The 21,617-nt window shown below is 34.0% G+C and overlaps 1 protein-coding gene across 1 annotated transcript; it reads left to right on the top strand.

The window, feature by feature from the left end:
* The first annotated feature begins 205 nt into the window (after positions 1 to 205).
* Positions 206 to 11,504, top strand: LOC110936151 (cyclin-D1-1). Its single transcript, XM_022178488.2, has 6 exons — positions 206 to 663; positions 1,033 to 1,122; positions 9,027 to 9,122; positions 9,218 to 9,419; positions 10,088 to 10,218; positions 10,296 to 11,504. The coding sequence occupies exons 1-6, from the start codon at positions 418 to 420 to the stop codon at positions 10,476 to 10,478; spliced, it is 948 nt and encodes a 315-aa protein (XP_022034180.1). The 5' UTR covers positions 206 to 417; the 3' UTR covers positions 10,479 to 11,504.
* The last annotated feature ends 10,113 nt before the right edge of the window (positions 11,505 to 21,617 follow it).

The raw sequence follows: 21,617 nt of genomic DNA on the forward strand, positions 1-21,617 counted from the left end.
TTCATCAACATTCATCCTTTTCAAATAGTTATCAAAATAAGTTTAATAGAATAATAGTATTACTTTTAATTCAATAAAAAACTTTGCTTCTACTTTAAAAACAATTTAAAGCAAAAGAATAACTAAAAAAAGGTTCACAAATACAATGGGAAAATAAGTAAGTTAATATAGTTAATACATAGACACGTATAGAGTCTCATATATAAGTAGTAGTGAAGACAACGAACCCTCTCAATAGATATCTTTCACAACAATCACTTCTACTCCAAATAGATATCTTCACTATTCACTACTTACTAATCACTACAACTTCTCCGGCCACTTTTCACCTCAAACCGCCGGAACTCCGCCGCTCCGGCCGACGGTGAATCTTACCAATTATGTTCACAACAGTATGAACAATCAACACCGGTCATCATGTCAATCTCGTGCTCTGACTGCTTCTCCGACTTACTCTGCTGCGAGGACTCCGGTATATTATCCGGCGACGACCGGCCGGAGTGCTCCTATGATTTCGAATATTCCGGCGACTTTGATGATTCAATCGCGGAGTTTATAGAACAGGAGAGAAAGTTCGTTCCAGGAATCGATTACGTCGAGCGATTTCAATCGCAAGTTCTCGATGCTTCTGCTAGAGAAGAATCGGTTGCCTGGATCCTTAAGGTATTACTATAATGATGTTCAAAGTTTCAGAACTGCTAATAAACTATCTATTTATATTTATCGTTTTTTATCATTTATTATATGTATGTAATCATAAAAATACATATAATAAATAATAAAAGTACCGTAAATATAAAAATATACATATAGAAAGATTGTTTATTAACATTTATGAAACTTCTGTAATTATTTAGAGTTCTGAAATGATCGAACTCGATCCGATCTTCGTTTATATGCTTGAATGGAATGATTTTCAGCTATAGAAAAAGTCATCTGAATATTTCTAACAGTTAGTTGCATCGGCGTTGAATCTGTTATTGACGCCGTTAAATCTGAAATTTGATGAAACGAGTTTTGTGTTGGTTACAGGTGCAACGGTTTTACGGATTTCAGCCGTTGACGGCGTACCTCTCCGTTAACTATCTGGATCGTTTCATCTATTGCCGTGGCTTCCCGGTGGTATATTCTTCTACCGTTACCGTCTTCTCCGTTAAACATTTTAACATGTGTAACAAGTGGTTTTTAAGTTTTTAACTACAAAAGTAGTTTGGATTTATGATAAAATTGATATTAAAAGTTAAACTCCTATTTATGATTTAAAATCTATCCATGTGCATAATCATTGATAGTTATAGAATAGAATATACCAAAGGTTATTAATTATAGTATTAAGGTTATTAGGAAACGCTTAATAAATAACCGATTTTAAATAGAGAACTGTTTCATCTGATCGGTATGAATCAGCATAAAACATTTGTACATTATGTATGACAAAATAACCGATTTTAAATAGAGAACTGTTTGATCGGTACGAATAAGCATAAAACACTTCTACATTATGTAGACAGGTAAAGTGGTATATAGATAATGAGGTTTGTGTATTGTAATACAACAAATAATAACTAAGCTTTTCTTACATTCTTTTACTATAAAATTGGTTGTTATTGAATGTTGTTAACTTAAGTTTGTTGTTAGCAAAAAAACAAAAAATTGTGTATAATTTACTCTGAGATTCTTTGTTTTTTCTATTGTAGTTTACATGATTATTAATTATACAATGAAAAAAACTGTTTACCACCATTACTTTACAGAAGAGATTCATTGATAAATAAGTGGGGCCGCATCATTGCCATCACATTTTGGCCCTCTTTTTGTTTCTTTCTTTATTGTACTTGGAACAAAATTTCCTCACTTTGATAGAAATTTCTGGATTTTACTTTTTCTAATTAACAAAATAAATTTTCCAATATCTTATTCAACATTTAGAAGTTTTTTCGTTAGCTCTTAATGATGCTCTCAATAGTTTAGAACTCGTGCTGATTCAACACTTAATGGTTCAGACTGTTTGTTTCACGAGTTAGATATCTGAATGATTCAGACATTTGACTTTGAATGGTTAAGCGTTATACTGAGTTTGAATAGTTAAGACTTCTTATCTGAATTGGCCAGACATTTGCCCTTAAACGATTAGTTATTATACTGACTCTACTGGTTCAACACTTACCAATTCAAAAGTTACCAAACAGCTTTTTAAACAAGAATTGACATGACACATTTAAACAAGAATTGGCATTGTTCATTTATTATCTCCTCTATTCATGATGAAACCGGTTGAACCAATAAGGCAATATAAGTTGATAGTATTTGTCCTTTTATTTTCCATCTTTTAGGTGTCGTTTGCATGATCAAAACAACGTACTAAGAGGCCCCATATGATTTCATGTATTTAGCGACTTTTTACATTTATCATTATTTACCTACCAAATATTTATTAGATATGAGATGGATATAAGTGCGTGTGCTAATTAGTGCAAACTTCTTTATCATGGAATAATCATAGTGTGAAATAGGGCTCAACTGCTTTGCTGTTATTTGTCCACCTATACCACATTTTTATAAAATTATTATATTCCCTTAAAAAAATGTAAACTTAAGTAGGAAATTATCCATTATTTTAACTATTTTAACTGTAATACATAAAACAGTTATGTAATATATAAGCGTATTTCTTTAGGTCCCTCACACTATGTTTGGAGATCAGTACGTACAAGTGTTTATACGATACTTATAATTTTTTTTTCTTCTTAAAATTAGTTTTATATTTATCGTGTTATTATATCTTTATTGCAAAATAAAACCAAAAAAGCAGACCCAATATTCCATAAAAAGGTAGCATTAAGATGTGCCCCTTTGTCTCTACTAGTCCCCCACGGAAAACACTAATTACATTAATATAATCATCAGATATTATTATTATTATTACTTTATCTTGTTTTCTAATTTCTTTTCTTAATATTATTTTTTTTTGAAAGATCAACAAAATTTATTCATACCATCTGGATAACCAACTGTTAGCCAGAAAATGTATCACCAAAAGTTCATACACCCATGTAAACTATCATACCCCAAGACTAATTAAATCGAAATTACACCAGTTTTCCCATGAAATATTAGCGTTTTTAACTCTACTTTTCAGCCACATATACCCGAACATCTTGATTTCTTCCTTCATCCTATTAACATAGGGCTGCTTTCCTTCAAATACCGCCTCGTTTCGGCTTCTCCAGATCACCCATATGGTCGCTTGTGTTACCAAGTTAACCGTTTTTTTCCACCTATGTGATCCTCTGTTGCATTTATGTATATTTGCCAAGTCTTTCAACTCCAAAACAAGAACCTGTTTTATTCTGCACCACCGAGTTATGAACTCCCAAATTTGCTCCGCAATACGGCATGAGGCGAAAAGATGCAAAGCAGACTCTTCCTCATCACCGCACATTTTACAACGATTATCTTCTATTATGACATTTCTTCTATTCAAAGCCGCCTTGGTCGGAAGCTTATCTTGAATTAGTCTCCAAACTAAAAAATTTACCTTGATGGGGGACCAATTATTCCATTCAAAATCCAGCCGAAGATCTGAAAACATTAAACGGTGCGTCTTCTCCTTTACACTGCTCACCGAGAAGCTACCGGAGCTGTCCAAGATCCAAGCCCATTTGTCCGCACCCAAACCGAATTCATATCGAACAATAGCATCAGATAGGATGTTTAACTCGGATATCTCGGCAGCCACCGAAGGTAGCCTGATCCACAGAAACTTCAGCTCCAAACCATTTGGACCATCCACCACCCGCTCCTTGATTAAAACATTTTTGTATCTCTCCAACTGAAACAGGGCCGGGAACTTCTCGCATAAAGGCTCCTCAAACAACCATCTTTCTTTCCAGAAAAACATTTCCCTGTCGCTTCCCGGAGACCCACGAAACAGAGATTCCAAACAAAAACCCATTGCATTGAAATCAATTTTTAAATTGTGTATTTGTTTCCATGGGCCCGCCATTGACATTTTTGCTGGAATAAAGCTCCACGTTCTTGAATTGTTATGCACCTCCCATACCACTTTTTTCCAAAGACTATCTCTTTCCACCTTAAACCTCCACCACCACTTAGACAACATTGCTAAATTTACCGCTCGTAATGATCCAAACCCCATTCCCCCGAGGTCTTTTGGCGTCATCATACTCTTCCATGCAACCCACTTCATTTTTTCTTGTTCAGGATTCGATCCCCACAAAAAATCTCTACGTAATTTTTCTAACTTTTTTATCACCCCTAGTGGTGCCTTATATAAAGAAAAGTAATACGTAGGCAAGGCATTAAGAACGGAACTCACCAACGTAATTCGGCCACCCAAAGAAATCGTTTTTGCCTTCCAAAGTGACAACCTTTTTTGAAATGTTTCCACCACCGGATCCCAATTCTTGATCAAATTCATATTTGCCCCTACTTGTAACCCCAAATATTTGAAAGGGAACGTTCCTCTTGTGCATCCCAACATATTTGCCATCAATTGAACGTGAGAATCCTCAATTCCAACCCCATACAAACTGCTTTTTTTCAGGTTCACTTTTAAACCCGAGCTCAAATAAAAGCATCTAAGTATACGTTTCAAATTCAACAAGTTATTAAAGGACCACTTACCCACAAAAATCACATCGTCTGCGTAAAGAAAATGTGAGATTTGGCCTCCGGTTGGCGACAAGCTTAAACCTTGGATCACTCCGATATCACACGCCTTTTTCATTACTCCGGTAAGCGCTTCCATTGCAAGTACGAATAAAAAAGGGGATAGCGGGTCCCCCTGTCTTAATCCTCTCGAGCATGTAAATTCTTGTGTTGGAGAACCATTAACCAATACCGAAGCCCGAGCCGATGTTACAATAGACATAACCCACCTTCGCCACTTTACAGGAAAATTCATTTGACAAAGCATAGAATTAAGAAAATCCCAACTCAATGAATCATACGCTTTCTCAATATCGACTTTCAAAATCATACCTTCACTTTTATTCCTTTTCAGCCAAGGAATAATTTCATTCAAAATTATGACTCCATCGATAATACTCCTCCCTGCCAAAAAACCTGTCTGTTCCTCCGAGACTAATTTATGAATGACCGCCTTCAATCTATTGACAAGTACCTTTGATACTACTTTGTTTATACATCCAATTAAGCTGATCGGTCGATATTCGTGGAGTCCACCTGGGTCTGACCGCTTTGGGATGAGAGCTAAAAATGATGACATACACCCATTATTTAACTGTTCGGCCGAATAAAAATGCTGAAAAAGCCTCATGAAATCACCTTCAAGTTCGTCCCAAAATTTTTTAATAAATCTGAGATTTATTCCATCAGGGCCAGGAGCCCGGTCTCCATCACACTCCCAAACTGCACTTTTTATTTCATTTAAAGTAAAAGGACTTTCCAAAGCCTCGGCTTCCACGTTTGACACACTCGATAAAAATGGGCACTGTAACACCGGTCTTGAAACTAATGGTTCTTCAAATTTTTCAGCAAAGAACGAGAAAGCATGGTCTTTTACCAAGGGTGGACTTGTAACCCATACACCGTCGATATGTAAACCATGGATCCTATTGTTTGTTGTATTTGCGTTCATAACCCCATGAAAGTATTTCGTATTTTCGTCACCCTCCTTTGCCCAACGAACTCTTGATTTTTGTTGCATATCCATGGCTTTCAATCTATCCGTCTCTAATACCTGTGACTTACACTCTACCCTCTCCTCCAATTCCGCCTGATCTAGGGACCTTTGTTCCGCCGCCAATTCAAGTTCTTCTAACCTTTTTAATTTTGTATTGTATGAACTCTCCATATCCGCTTTCCTAACAAATACCCATTCCTTTAAACGCCTCTTTACCCACTTTAACTTTACATCCAAAGCCAAATCAGGTAGTCCTTCAAACTGAAATATCCCCAGCAAGTGAATCACCTGCTCGGTTGCCCCTGGAATTTCGAACCATGAGTTGAACATCCTAGACGGGATCTTGCCATAATCCGTCTGGGTTGTGGATAATAGAATTGGACAATGGTCAGAAGCTAATTTTGATAAAGCCATACACGAAGCCAAAGGCCACTTACTCATAAAATCTCGGCTCACAAGAAATCTATCCAACTTACTCATCTTAGTACCATTATCCGACATGTAGGTATATTGCCTTCCACCCATTTGGTACTCTACTAGGTCCGCCTCCGTTATGAAATGATTAAAAAATTGTGCATTTATAGCAATGAACTCAGAATTTAGCCTTTCTTCCGGACACCGTACATCATTAAAATCCCCCAAAAATACCCACATCCCACTGGTTGACCTTCTTAACTGTAACAGTTCAGTCCACAGATCACGTCTATCCCCCGGATCATTCTGCGCGTAAACATTAACTACGACAATTGTTTCCCTGGTCATTTCGATATTTCCCATTATTGCCAGATAATTTCTATTTTTAACTACCCCAGATCTAGTAAAAACCGACGGATCCCATATAGTCAGGAGACCCCCCGATCTACCCGACGACTCTACAGCTTCAAATTCTAGAATCGATCTACCCCAAAATCGATTAACCATAAACTTAATGTTACCTGGCATTTTTGTTTCCTGAATAGCTACGAAGTGTGCTCCGTGAGTTGTCTTCAAACCCCTCACCCAATCCACCTTTCTGGAGTCTCGAACTCCCCTTAAGTTTACTGACAGATAATTCATGATGATACGTTTTGACCGCCTTCTTCCCTAATTACCTTTTCCATTTGTTCCTTTGCTTCAAATAGTCCGAATCCCAATTTCGTTCCTAACCGTATCGTCTCCAGCAACTCATTCTCCAAACCTGTGACTTCCTCCTCATCTCGGTTAGCAAACTCTTTAGCACCAGACGATGCTTGACTATTATTATTATGAACCCTGGATTCGTTTGGCTCAACCTGTGTTTCTTGGTTTTTTTCTCCCAAATTTTCGGTTCCAGTGCCCTGATCCCCGCTGCTTTGGCTTGTGTTGTGATTAATATCCTGTACGTTTGACATATTATCCCTAGCAGGACTGTTTAGGTCTAACCCATTGGGTAATTGAAACCTTTGGGCCCAATCCTCTTCCCCTACTTTTTCTTGAGAACTTGGGCTTCTCATGTGCCTTGGTCTTTTTCTTGATTTGGACTGGCCCATATTATCACTGCACCCCATGTGAAAAGGATTCCCAATTTTTTGAGCTCCAACATTTCTGGTCCCACTTCCATTAATGTCTGCCGTCACCCTAGGGGCAACCAACTCAGCCTCCATGTCATTTGATTCCCTATGCAGACCATTTGTATTCCCATGCAAACTCCCATTTACTGGCTTTTCAACTGTCGCCACCTCCTGCCTATTCGTCTTCCCCGGTTGAAATTCCGGCGGAACCTGAACTTCTGGCCTAATCTCTCCGTCTTCCATATCATTATTTTCCCCGGCCACCGATTCATCTGATCCTTCCGAATCTGAACAATTCGACTGACCATCTGATGTGAGATCTTCCAAAACTTGATTCATAGAAATCATAGGTACCTCAGAGACCCAGACATGGAATGTCCGGTCCTCCCAAAACACTTGGACAGACTCGTCAATGCGTCTCCCAACCTCCGTTATGATGCCGCATACTGACTCGTGGTTCATCGGAGTGTCCCAAGAAAAATCTGAATTGATCACAAGTCTCCCAAACATACCTGCTATCGTATTGTAAAACTTTTCATCCCTAAGTTGTAACGGGACGTCTGTAATCTTGACCCATGTCAACTTACCATATTCAACCTCCTGTCCTTCCCATAAAACAGCCGATGTAAAAAGCTGTCTCCATAAATCTTCTTTATCCCTTATGAATTGCATGGCGTCCCTCTTTTCTTTGAAGATGATTAGAAATTTTAAGCCTCCGATATAACTAACCGCATTTTCTTTGTAACCTCCATCATCCAACACACTCCTCATTCTTTTAATTACATCCATGCTTAAAGCCTCCGCTATTACTGATCTCATTATGCAATGGCTGGGATATAATGCAGACTTACCCTTGTATTCCAATCTTTTTCCGGTATGAGTTGCATCCTGTTTTACGTTAGGCCTAATCGACGATCCTGCCAACGATTCTTTGAATGATACTCCTTTCCTTACGTAAGCCTGACCAGGGAATTTACCCGGTTCGGGCTGAGTTTTATGAGATGCCGGAACGTAATTTTTCGTATGAGCTTGCTGGTTAAACCGCTTATTGCCCTTCCCAAATTTTGCCGGAAAAACCTTCAACCTTGCTTCGTAAATGGTTATCGTATTCATGCCCTCCAGCACCCTCTCCATGTTCTCCACCCCTTGAAGTCTAATGAAGCCAAAAAAATTGCCTCTGGTATCTCTCTTCTTTGCGACATACGCGTCCTTCACTACCCCATGAGGTTGGAAAGCCTTCCATAACAGAGACTTAGAGATTTCCCCCGGAAGATTACCCACATAAAACGTCGTTACATTATACTCCTGTCCGCCATTATTGTAAAAACTTCCCATCTTCCAGAAAAACTCCGGTGACCTTACGAATACACTCCCCTAACTCCTCCGACACAAACAAACGAAACAATGGCGACTTGACCCTAAGAGTGTTAATGGGATTCGAATCGGTCTAGCTAAACTATACTCAGATAGCCGCGACCAATATCAGACCTACTAAGCCCCAAAGAAATCAAGAACCACTGTGGGAAAGGAGGGTAGAGGAGGGTACGATCCAGATGTTGAGAAGAAAAAGAAAAAGAAAAAAGACGGCCGAGTGGGGGAGACGCAAGGTCGAGATAGGATACAAGGTACAAAACCGCTACTTCCGGGAGGAGAGCGGGACCACGTACGCTATTTCAACGGCAAACTCCGGCGACACTCCGGCGACGCTTCGAGAGAAAACAAATCCTGTTTAATACTTGTCCTTCAATCATCTTCGAATTTTTCTTAATATTATTATTATTATTATTACTTTATCCTGTTTTCAAATTTCTTTTCTTAATAATTAACAGGCAAATGGGTGGCCCTTGCAACTCTTATCTGTAGCATGCTTGTCTTTAGCTGCTAAAATGGAGGAAACCCTTATTCCTTCTATTCTTGATCTTCAGGTAATTTCACTAATTTTAATTTTATTAATATTTAATATAATTAATATCTCATTTCTTCAAATTAATCTTGTAATAATCAAATCATTTTAATTCAGGTTGAAGGTGCAAAATATATTTTCGAGCCGAAAACAATCCGAAGAATGGAGTTTCTTGTGCTTAGTGTTTTGGATTGGAGACTAAGATCCGTTACACCGTTTAGCTTTATCGGCTTCTTTTCTCACAAAATCGATCCATCCGGAATGTATACGGGTTTCCTTATCTCAAGGGCAACCCAAATTATCCTCTCAAATATTCAAGGTAATATCTATCATATTTTGTCAATACATTTACATATTATTTATTTGAAAATATGAATAAAATAAATCATCAAGATATTTTTACTTCTAACAAAAACTAGACTAATATTTCATATTTTGTTATTACATTTACTTATTAAATATTTGAAAATATGAATAAAATAAAAACATTGAGATTTTTTTACTTTCTAAAACAAACTAGGCTAATATTTAATGGTCCGCATGCATGTAGGTGTTTGCTATTGAAAAATCAACCACTTTATTTATGATTTCAAATAATAATAAAAAATAATAATATATATTATCCATGCATGCGAGTTAATTACTGTTTTCGTCCCTGCGGTTTGTCAAAAATCACTATTTCAGTCCATTAGTTTAAAAATTGCGATTTCAGTCCCTGTGGTTTCACTTTCGTAACCATTTCAGTCCACCTCGTAACCATTTCAGTCCCTGTACTTAACAGAATAATGGATTGAAATGGTTACGAAAGTAAAACCACAAGGACTGAAATGGTTACGAAAGTGAAACCACAGGGACTGAAATCGCAATTTTTAAACTAATGGACTGAAATAGTGATTTTTGACAAACACAGGGACGAAAACAGTAATTAACTCTATAATTTATAAATATAATACCAAAAAAGTTGACCAAAATGTTTGACTATTGCAGAAGCAAGTTTACTCGAGTATTGGCCATCATGTATTGCTGCTGCAACAATACTTTGTGCAGCAAGTGATCTTTCTAAATTCTCACTTATCAATGCTGATCATGCTGAATCATGGTGTGATGGCCTTAGCAAAGTATGTCACCTTCCGCTTTAAACACTTGTACCATATGCATAAAAACTTGTACCAACGAACGGTTTTTAATCTTTCAGGAGAAGATCACAAAATGTTACAGACTTGTACAATCTCCAAAGATATTGCCGGTACATGTTCGAGTCATGACGGCTCGAGTGAGTACCGAGTCAGGTGACTCATCGTCGTCGTCTTCTTCACCATCGCCTTACAAAAAGAGGAAATTAAATAACTACTCATGGGTAGAGGAGGACAAAAGATGAAAATAATTAAAGAAGACAAAATAAATAAATAAATCCGGATTCCTCTCTATATTTTTTAAAGGAATCAACAAATATATCAAAAAAAAAGATTAACTAAGAGTGATTTTATTAATTTATTTTAATAGAAATGCAACATGTCATAATTCATAATTATGACTTTTGCTGATTCCCTAGGGAAAGGGGAGTTTGGTACATAGTATTTTGGTGTGAAAAAAAAATTGTTTAGTACAAAGTGGAGAGCCAGTCGTTGGTGTGTGAAAGTGAAAGTGAAGTGGGTTGTGTTGTTGAATTCAAAGGTGGTATTCATTGTTGAATGTTTCAAGATTGAGGGGTGGAGCGTATGTGGGTCCCTCCTTTCATATATATTATATATATATAAATCAGTTCAAGTTATCATGAGACCAGATTACCGATTATCGTTGAAGATTGATGATTGAAAGTTTACGGACTGTGATTACCAATACCTGTGTGACTGGACCAGACTGGGGTCCTTGATGACACTGCAAAGGGTGAATATCGAAAACGCTATCGGATCAAAAAAATTACTGGTTTTTCGGTTTATAGATGAAACGTTTGCGAGCATAAAAGGATTGAGGCATGAAATGGGAAGGATGAAGAAAAAACAACCAACGATTGAAGCAAGAAGTTCTCTGTTTTTGTTTTCGGAAAATTAATTTTGATTTTTTTATTTTGTCATGAAAAAAAAGAGAGAGATTGGATTTTGAGATTGGTTTGAGAGATAACATACTTAGATTTGTAAGTGTGTCTTCTCACACGTGTGCATGTGTGTGTTTTTTTGGCGGGAAATGTATGGGCATCTTACCAAAAATGCTTGATTAGTCCCGGTCTCTTGTTTAATTAACGTTACATAACCCGGGATTTTGTTTTGTTTTGTTTTGTTTCTAATGATGATGTTAACGCGTGTGATGGTGACACGTGTGATTGTAAAGTTTCTTAATTTCTTTTACTTTTTTTGTTGTATAATCTTTTTGGAGGGTGAAAAATGTCACTTTCTTGTGGTCTGAATTTGGCCTAACCATACCAAAGGTCTTTGGGGCCTTTTATTATAAAAATATTTTTTTCTATTTTTATTATTTTTGTTTCATTAAGCGTGTTTGTATTTGTAATGTGGAATATTGATGAAATAATATAATTTCATCATGTTCTGGTTCCCTCTATTCTCTATATCACGTGACTGACATGAAAGTTATTTGTAGGTTTCTCATTTGTTTCAAACCTCAAAGGACATACTTTATGGTGTGGAATTTCATGCATCTATGTGTATCATAATGTATAATGGACCATACAAAAACCTTTAATCATATCATAAATCATACTTCATACCAACTAATATTGTTGGTTTTGTCTTAAAGAACACGAACATGTAACGTTTTTTGTTGCATGAGTTAAGACTTTCCATAATATCGCCCATCTTAGAATCATTTACTTAAACGTGGTTATAAACTTTTAAGTATTTTTTTCTCATTCGTAGTTATTATTAATGATATAAGGGTATGTGTTGTGGTGGGTTAACGGGGCCACGCCCCTGTCACGTTGGAGGCGTCATGTGCGAGAACATCGCAACAAGTGGGCTCTGAGAGGGGTGTGAGGAACTCTTGAGGATGTTTTTTATGTTAAATATACAACCAATTATATCTAGCCATCTCAACTCGAATTTCATATTTTACATAAAGTCTCAATAAAGATCCACAACACCTCCTAAAGCCCCATGGAGTAAAGAAAAGCGCACGTACTGATTGCATATGTGACAACGCTTTTCCATCTTAATGCCCCTTTAGCCTTTGCACAACACATAGTCTTATAGTCATACATTGTTTATTAGCTCAACATAAAGATGTGTGAATTATAAGCTAGGGTGTTTCAAACTACGTTCTAATAAAATGAAAAGTGTAATGAATTACACAAAAACTTTGATAATCCATTCTTTTATTGGCAACCCTTGCTCACATTCTATTACGCTAATAAACCTAAACTAATCGCTCTTGCCCAGGTTTGAATCGAGTACCTTCCCTCTAATAAATATATGTCTCTACCAAGTAGGCTAGCCCTGTATTGGCTGATAATCCATTTTATTAAACTTGTAAAGTTGTTTCATTGATACCAAAAATTCTCAAGGTGTTTAAGTTAAAGAATACGTTAATTGGCATCTTAATCAAGATAAGAATGCTTTTTTAATCAATATATAAACTAGTTAATGACAGATTAGGCAAGCCAATAAATGTATGTGGGACTTAGTGTAAGTGTACTATGCATGTATGCTATGATTTGAGTTTAGTTGGGTCCCTTGAGGTTTGGGTGTTTATGTTGAATATGACTTGTATATGGCCCTAATCTCTCTTCGCCACCACCTCCACCGTCCTCTCGTGACGGCCATCTATTCGACGATAAGATTTCATATTATTTTTATTATGTTTTTGTTTTTATTTTTTATTTTTTTAATCAATAGTGATGATAGGAAATTGAATTTAAAGTTTAAACACACAAACAACATCAACATCAACATGAATCACAAGGCTAAAGAAATAGTAAATCGATACAAAAATATTGATGTAGTACACTATGTTGATGTGATCTAGTTACGTACGTTATCGGTTTCTATTATTGAATGTTTGGTTGTTAAGATTTACATTTAGGGTCTGTTTGGTATGGGGTAATGGAATAGATGAAGGAATAGAATTGACGAGGTAATGGAATGGACGGGGGAATGCAATGGATCATTACCATTCCATGTCTTGTTTGGTTACCATGTGAATGGAATGAATTATTATTGTGTATTGTTCGGTAGGTAAGAAAAACGGAGTAATAAAATCAGCGGTGAGTGGTGGTGGTGGTGGTGGGTTGTGGCAAAGGTGGTGGGTTATGGTGTTGTTGATGAATGGTGCAAGAGGGGATGGAATGGAAAAAAAACATGGGGGGTGGAAGGAATGATTTTGAGGGAATGGAATGCCTTTTGGAATGGGTGATTCCATTCCATTGACCAACCAAACACTCTTTTCTTTATTCCCTCGTAATCAATCATTCCATTCCACCTCTCATTCTTGCATACCAAACACTACCTTATAGAACGATATCGGCAAAATCCTAATCCCATGACTCATATAATGACAAGCTCTTCAATCTTGGCTTTAAGGCTATATGATGTGGAATGAAACCTTCATACTAGTTAATGCGTCACGTAGACAGTGGAGTCAATCTGTTATCACTACTAGAAAAGGGGACAATTTGCTACAGAAATTTCCTACACAATTTTTTTCGTCACAGATTACAACACCTTTATGACGAATTTCCTACAAAAAAAATTTCATGATTTTGTTACAAATTTTCGATGCATCCATGACGAAAAACAAGAAAACCCTAATTAATTGACACTTACGTCACAAATCTGTCAGAAATAACCTACAAAAGGTTAATTATTATTCTTTACCGAATAAATATTTACATAAGCCTAATAAATAAGGGAAAATAATATCGTTTCCTACAAATTTGTGACGCAAGATAAGAAAACCCTAATTAATTGGCAGTTGCGTTACAAATCTGTCATAAATTATATCGTTTCCTTCACATTTATGACGAAATATTTATTTTTTAATTATATTGTAGGAAATTCGTAGCAATTTGCGACGTAGTAGTTTCGTAGAAAATGTGTAGGAAATTGTGTAGGAAATGCGTAGAAAACGGGTTTCCTACGAGCTGTTTTCCTACATCAGGTGTTTGTCATAAATGCGTAGAAAAACCAGTTTTGTGACGCATTTCCTAGGAAAATTGGTGTAAAAAGTTTCAGATTTTCTAGTAGTGTTAACTAGCATGGTATGGTTTAACGTAGTTTAACTAAAGGTTAAAAAAGGAAATCTGATTGGCAAGCTCAAGGATAGTCTCCACACACACAAAAAAGTTGATCTGGAGGTGGGGCATGAGCCCACATCACTCAGCCTCAGTAAAAAAAATATCTAACCGGGTGCCTATATAAGTCAAACTAATAACATATCAACTCAAAACCAACTTATAAATATAATATATGATTAGATATGTTTCCAATGGCGTTTATCCCTTTTAATTCATATTTTAGTTAGTGTTCCCCTTCCCACATAACTTTAAATACTACATACATGATGGGATATTGCACTTGATGTCACGTTGCACATGTAAGCTAACATGCTCTTGAATTATATATTAAATTAAAGGAATAATGGAATTTAATAATCCTAACTTTCACAAGTTGGCCGGCAACGGACCTAACTTCAAAAATAGCCACTGGCGGTCCTAACTTTTGACATTTTGTAAAACATTGGACCCTTGCTAACACCGACCAAGGGATGTTAGTGGTGACCGCCAGTGGTCCAATGTTTGAAGTTGGGACCACCCTCTCCTACTCTCCCAGCAAAGGTCCAATGTTTTACAAAATGTCAAAAGTTGGGATCGCCAGTGGTTATTTTTGAAGTTGGGTCCGTTGTCGGCCAACCGGTGAAAATTGGGATTATTAAACTCCATTATTCCTAAATTAAATTTCTTCTTATTTCTCATCCGATTTAAACTTTAAATAGATGCTTGTGGCCATAATAAACCAATTAGAGTAGGGTAACTTATCCACAATGTATACCGAAAAAATTAAAGTTTATGTATACTTTTACAGTCGATTGCAAAATTATAACTTCATGGTCGGGTTAACAAAGAATTATATTCTTTATCGACTATAAGTTAGATGGTCTGATTCAAATATTCTTTAAAAAAACTCGTGATTACAAAAAAGATAAAGTAATTCGGGTGATCGAAAATAGCGAACACTTTTAACTCTAGTAGTTCCATCAGGTAGGTTTTTTTTTTTTTTTTTTTTTTTTTTTTTTTTTTTTTTTTTTTTTGGAAGGCGAATTTCTACTTATTGTGAGACTTGAACCCACAAATTCACAGTTAAGTGTATTAAAATGTTTTGCTTTGTCACGGAACCATCAATCTTAGTGGTAGTTGGTGTATATTTTTTTATATGCAATACTAGCTTACAACCCCGTGTATTACACGGGTTAAATGACGAAAAAAATATAAATTATAAACTTGTATATAATTCTTATTAATGAAATGACTTAGTTAGATAAAATAGTAAAACAAAAGAACAGTTATACTTTCGCTATTCAAAATAATTTTCTAAGTTTTCACTTCTCTTTTAAGATACTACAATCCATTTTATTATGTCTTAAAAAGAAGTAACACTAAAAAATAAAAAAAATAATAATCATAAAATTGTAAGTATTTATAAAAATAATTATAAGTTATGAGGTTATGGTAAATGAATTGTAATTAAATTCTACTATATATATTAATGATATAATAAATACTTTGATATAAATACTATTTTTAGATATATGGATCATGAGACAAGATACGAATATCATCATTATATAGAAAATATTACATATTAAAAAAATCATACTAAAAATAAAGTATACGTTTAAAAAAGTAGGAATAAAGTTTTTTAAACTATAAATTTGAGCGTCTGCAACAACTTTTTTAATTAGTAGTTGACATTTAAATATTCAAATTAAAATTTTTATAATATTATATAATGTCTTTATTTAGCATGATGATAATGTCTTTAGTTACGTAATATGATTGAAATTAAGTTAAATATTTAAAACTCAATGTTATTAGGAAGTTAGACCATTTTTTAAGATGAAAACATATTGATTGTAACGTAACTTTAAATTGGAAGAAAATATTGAACACGTGTATTACACGGCTTAAGTAAATATAATGTTATATACTTAATAGCAAAAAAAATATGTCTTTTAAAAACCATTTAGTGTTCGCTTTAAAGATAATTTGGTACTTTATTTAGATAATCCGCTTGTAATTTTAGTCTTCGAAGTTATATACTATAAGTACTTGTACATGTGATTTGATACTTTATTAGTAATTATTGTTTATATCCAAATAATATATTTTATCTTAACAAATATATATGGTTAGGGTAAAATGAAAATTTCGACAAGTTGTGAGAACTTAGAGAACTTAGCCTTACAAAAGGATTTTTGAATTTTTTTTTACAGGGGGTGTGAATGAGCGGTTAGAGACTTAGGACGTTAAACTTTTTGATTTTGGATTCAAATGGTTAAAACCACTAAAACATAGGGACTCAAAAAGTAATTTACTATTAATTAAATTTGAAATTATATGTTTGATCTCTAACTATATTAAATAATATTATACTTATTATATTATTTGATAAATTTATATTTGTTATAGATAATTATTAATTAAAATTCAATTTATATATTTATCTCTAACTACATTAATTAATATTATATTATATTATATTTTGTGTATAAAAATTAATATGTGATACTATTATTAAAAGGGAGAAGGCACCAGAGAATGACACGTGTACAAAAAGATTTTTGTTTATTAGTATAGGAAGATTAACATTGCACATTCACACCAAGATAAAACAATTTCTTGTTTTATTCCAAATATTTATAACTACATACGTATCTAATTAAAAAATAACTACTTTATGTAGGCGGAGCACAAACTTTTAAAGGAATGAAAAAACAAAAACGAATAGGTCAATTAACATAATTACGAAAATGTCAGTGTGTCACTTTTTCTTTACTTCGCTCATAAATGTTATTTGTACTGGATCCTCCACACACACACACACACACATATATATAGGGGAAGGATGTATAGAAAACCCACTTTAATTTAGAAAACCCGGGAAACTCAAAGCTCCCGATGTTTTTTGTTCTTGAAAAAATTTACACATGTTATATACATGTTTTTAAGGGTTTTAGGCAAAAAAAAATCAAAAAAGCGCCGAGTAGATATTTTTTAAAAAAATAAATAAGTTTTGGTGTAACACATGTTACATTCATCTGACATATTTGTAACATGTGTTACACCAAAACTTATTTATTTTTTTTTAAATATCTACTCGGCGCTTTTTTGATTTTTTTTGCCCAAAACCCTTAAAAACATGTATATAACATGTGTAAATTTTTTCAAGAAAAAAAAAACATCGGGAGCTTTGAGTTTCCCGGGTTTTCTAAATTAAAATGGGTTTTCTATAGATACTTACATTTTATATATATATATATATATATATATATTAATTATTTGTAACATTTATCAGTTTTTAAATCGGTATGACTAGTGGTCCATACCACTGATAAATGCATAGATTTATTTGAATTCCAGGTAACGAAGGTCATGAAAACACTGAATTGAATTTAACTATCTTCAAAATGAAATAATGAATCAACCACACCAAGGATCCCACAGGCAATTTTTAATAGGAACCACGATATTATATGTAACTATAATTAACTAAAAGAAGTAAAATAAAAAACTTTTGTATATTTACCCCATGGAAAATTGATGCTATTTTTAAAGTCCATGAAGCTACAGAAAATCCTGATATTTCAAAGTTACACAGCTAAAAGCTGTTTTAATGGACCACAAATGAAAAAAAAAAAAGTCAACTTAAATTATAAATTAGTGTAAGAATATAAATTACTAAAAAGATATATATTTATTTAATCACAGAGGTTACCGAGTTATTCACATGACTAACTATACGATAATAGGATGACTAATTATACGGTAATACGATGTTTAGCAATGTGATAATGTAAAACGTGATAAGACTTTGTAGAATAGTAATCAAGTTTTAAAAGTGTTTCAATCAGGTCACTCAAGTTTCAAAAGTGTTCCAATCAGATCACTCAACATTCATTTTTCATTAAAATTAAGGATTTTTTCATCTATTTCATAGTTAACCGTGGTGATGTGGATTTTTGTTTCTTTTTCCCTTTTATTTGAAGCTAACGTCGAGTGATGATGTTGATTCTAACTTTTTTTTTTATTTTAAATGTAATTAAAATGTTTTTATATGATAATCGTCTCACTAGTTTGCCTTAGCTTGGAGGGCTGAGATGGAAAGGCTACCGAGCAAGTGTGCATTGGCGATAAGGAATATTACGGTCCAAAATAATTTGTGTGTACTATGTGGTGATTATGCAGAAACGTGCGAGCATATATTTGTAGCATGTCAGTTCGCCCAAATGATTTGACAAAACATTGCGGACTGGTGTAAAATCCCGCCTATAATTGCTTTTGATATACATGATTTGCTTTCCTTACACGAAACTTGCTCGGGTGCGTCATCGAAGAAAAAGAAGGTGCTTCATGCAGTGATCTTGGTGACTATGTGGAGTCTTTGGAAGCTAAGAAATGAGACCGTTTTTAGACAATCGAATCCTAACACAAGGAAGATCTTAGACGAGATTAAAACTATGGCATTCCTTTGGGTGAAGAATCGATCAAAAATGGTTTCCTTGTCGTGTGAAGATTGGTGTCGATTTGAAATTCGTGGTTAGATTTATGTAATAATTATTCTATTGGTGTGATCTTGTATCTTGTATATTTAACGGGTAATGTCTTGCTACAATTAATAAAATAATTGTCGGCCGTGTAAAAAAAAAAAAAAGAGATATATAGAAACATGTGAAAAATTTGTGAAACAAGAGACAAACAATCCTAGAAACGTGGAGTTAATTCAGGAAAATCATTAGATTAAATCATATTAAGTTTTAATATGATAATCGTCTCACTAGTTTGCCTTAGCTTGTTAGTTTAGTGCTTTAGTTTATAATTTTTAATTTAATTAATACATGTTATATTCGTTTTTTATTGTTTATTTTCACTTTTAGTCTAGAGTAAAATGCTAAAATGCTCAATGAGTTTATGTTTTTTTGCAACTTCAGTCCAAAATAAACCTTTTATATTTAAGTCTCTAAAGTTTCATTTTTATTGTCATTTTCATTCAATTGGCAAACTCGGTTGGAATTTTTTGTTAACTTCTCCCATTTTTGTCGTTTTTCTCATTTAATTAAAATATATTATGACATAAAAATGACGATTATACCCTTCATTTAAATGGGGAAACTGACAAAAGGGGAAGACGTTAACAGAAAATTCTAACCTAGGTTATCAATTGAATGAAAACGACAACAAAAATGAAACCTCAATGACCAAAATACAAAAGGTTTTATTTTTGTACTAAAGTAGCAATAGTGGCATAAACTCAATGACCATTTTGACATTTTAGTACTAAACTTTACTCTATTGATTTTTTTTTGTGGTCCTCAACCATTATAACTAGAGTTTCTATAAAAATATGAACCACAAATATAGATATAAAATCTCCTACCCTAAGTCCCAATCCATTTTAAACCATTCATGAGAATCGGTATTTTCTATGCTTTATTTAAGCTGATCTTATCTTGCTCTTTGTATCAATATATAAATATAAATAACGGACCCTTGAATTATGAAAGTTAGATGATATGTAAAAAAATACATATTGTAGGTGTAAAAAAAATACATATTGTAGGTTATAATATAAAAAAAGTTCATAAAGAAGAGAGTAAACTGTCAAAATGGTCCATGAAGTTTGGTCACATTTGTCATTTTTGTTCAAAACTCAAACATTTAAATTGTCAAATACCTTACAAATGGTTTGAGATTTTTCAGATGAAAAAGCCAGATTACGATCCTGATAGCTGAAGCTAAGGGGGAGTCTGAAGACAAGCTCAAAGCAAGGGGAGTGTGCATTCAAAGAGCCAGGTAACTATCTTGGAGGAGCTTGTAGAGATGGAACCATGTGTCGATCCTAGAAGCTGAAAGCACAGAAGCTTAAAGAAAGGGGGGAGCCTGGGAATAGAGTTAACCGAAAGGGAGAGCATTGAAGTTGTAAGCAGATCCACGGGAAGTCTGTTAGAGAAAAGAGAGAGTTTGTGGTGCTGAAGATGTCAACACTCCTGGAAGACTCAAAGAGAGACAGAAAGCTACGAGATTGATTGCAGTAATATCTAAGGGAAAGTCTGTGAGTGCAGTATGTCTATCACTTCCGTCAATCACGTATCGTAGCTTAATCCGATGATACAAGACCGGTACTGAACAAAGCAAAGTATGAAGTTCATAAGTGTTTTGGCCGGTTAGTACAAAGGGAGACATGGTAGCTTCGCACGAACCCACGTCTACTATATATATGTGTGTAGGTCTTGTTCATTTGGTAACTTTGCTGACTTAGTGGGGAAACTCTATCAGTTTGTTTTCGTGATTTTGTAATTGTCAAACATCAATAGAAAACAACTTATAATTACCTCTTTGTGTCTGATTCACACACGTACTTGGATTCCGTACAAGATACGTGTTCATCGTATAAAACGGTCAAGGAATCGATCCAAGTAGCAAATCCACATGACAAGTCAAAACGTGTTATGACTGATGATTAAATTGAGTTCATGGATCATTTATGAATTTGGTTCGGGTTAAAATAGGTTCTAACTTAAAATCATTTTATTACTCAATGTATCTATTAAGAAAAACTCGGATCTTTGTCAAATACTAGTTTTTGATTATATGTATTCTGTAAACTTCATCTCAAACCACTATCCCTAAAAGTAGGTAACATTATTTTATTTTCATATATTTTTTAAGGACATTTGAACAGAAGTTTTTAATTAATCGTATACTTGAATTTCTATAGTGATCGTCGTGTAATCTTAATCAATGGTTGGTTTAACCTTTTGACAATATTGCAAAGCCAGAATTATTGGGTCTAAAAGGAGATAAGTTTAGGTCATGATAGAAACTCTTTAGAAATTCAAGATCACTTTAAAAACTTATTAATTAAGCTACTAAAATTAGTTTTTATTCGTGATTAAGAAAACATAATTAAAATGTATTAAAGTTAAAGATTATTATAATTAATAGGTTATAGACCCGTTTATTACATGAAGTTATCACAAAAATCGGACTATGTTAATCAGTAGCACTGAAATACCATAATAACATATGTATTACACGGGTCGAATGCTAGAAAATATGTAATACACAAATCTATATATTCTAATTACGTATTATATTATATATTATTTTATTATTTTATTATTGTGTATCTTTTAAATATAACTTTTATTTAAAGCAAATGAAACAATTTTATTGATATGTCATAAACTAAATTTATTATTCTTGTTAATAGTTGTTCTACGAATTTAATTAAAAATTAGTTATTATAAAATTATGATCTAACTTAATAGTTTATATAGCCTCTCACTATTCTTA

Source organism: Helianthus annuus, chromosome 12 (assembly GCF_002127325.2).
Source record: "Helianthus annuus cultivar XRQ/B chromosome 12, HanXRQr2.0-SUNRISE, whole genome shotgun sequence".
NCBI lineage: Eukaryota > Viridiplantae > Streptophyta > Magnoliopsida > Asterales > Asteraceae > Helianthus > Helianthus annuus.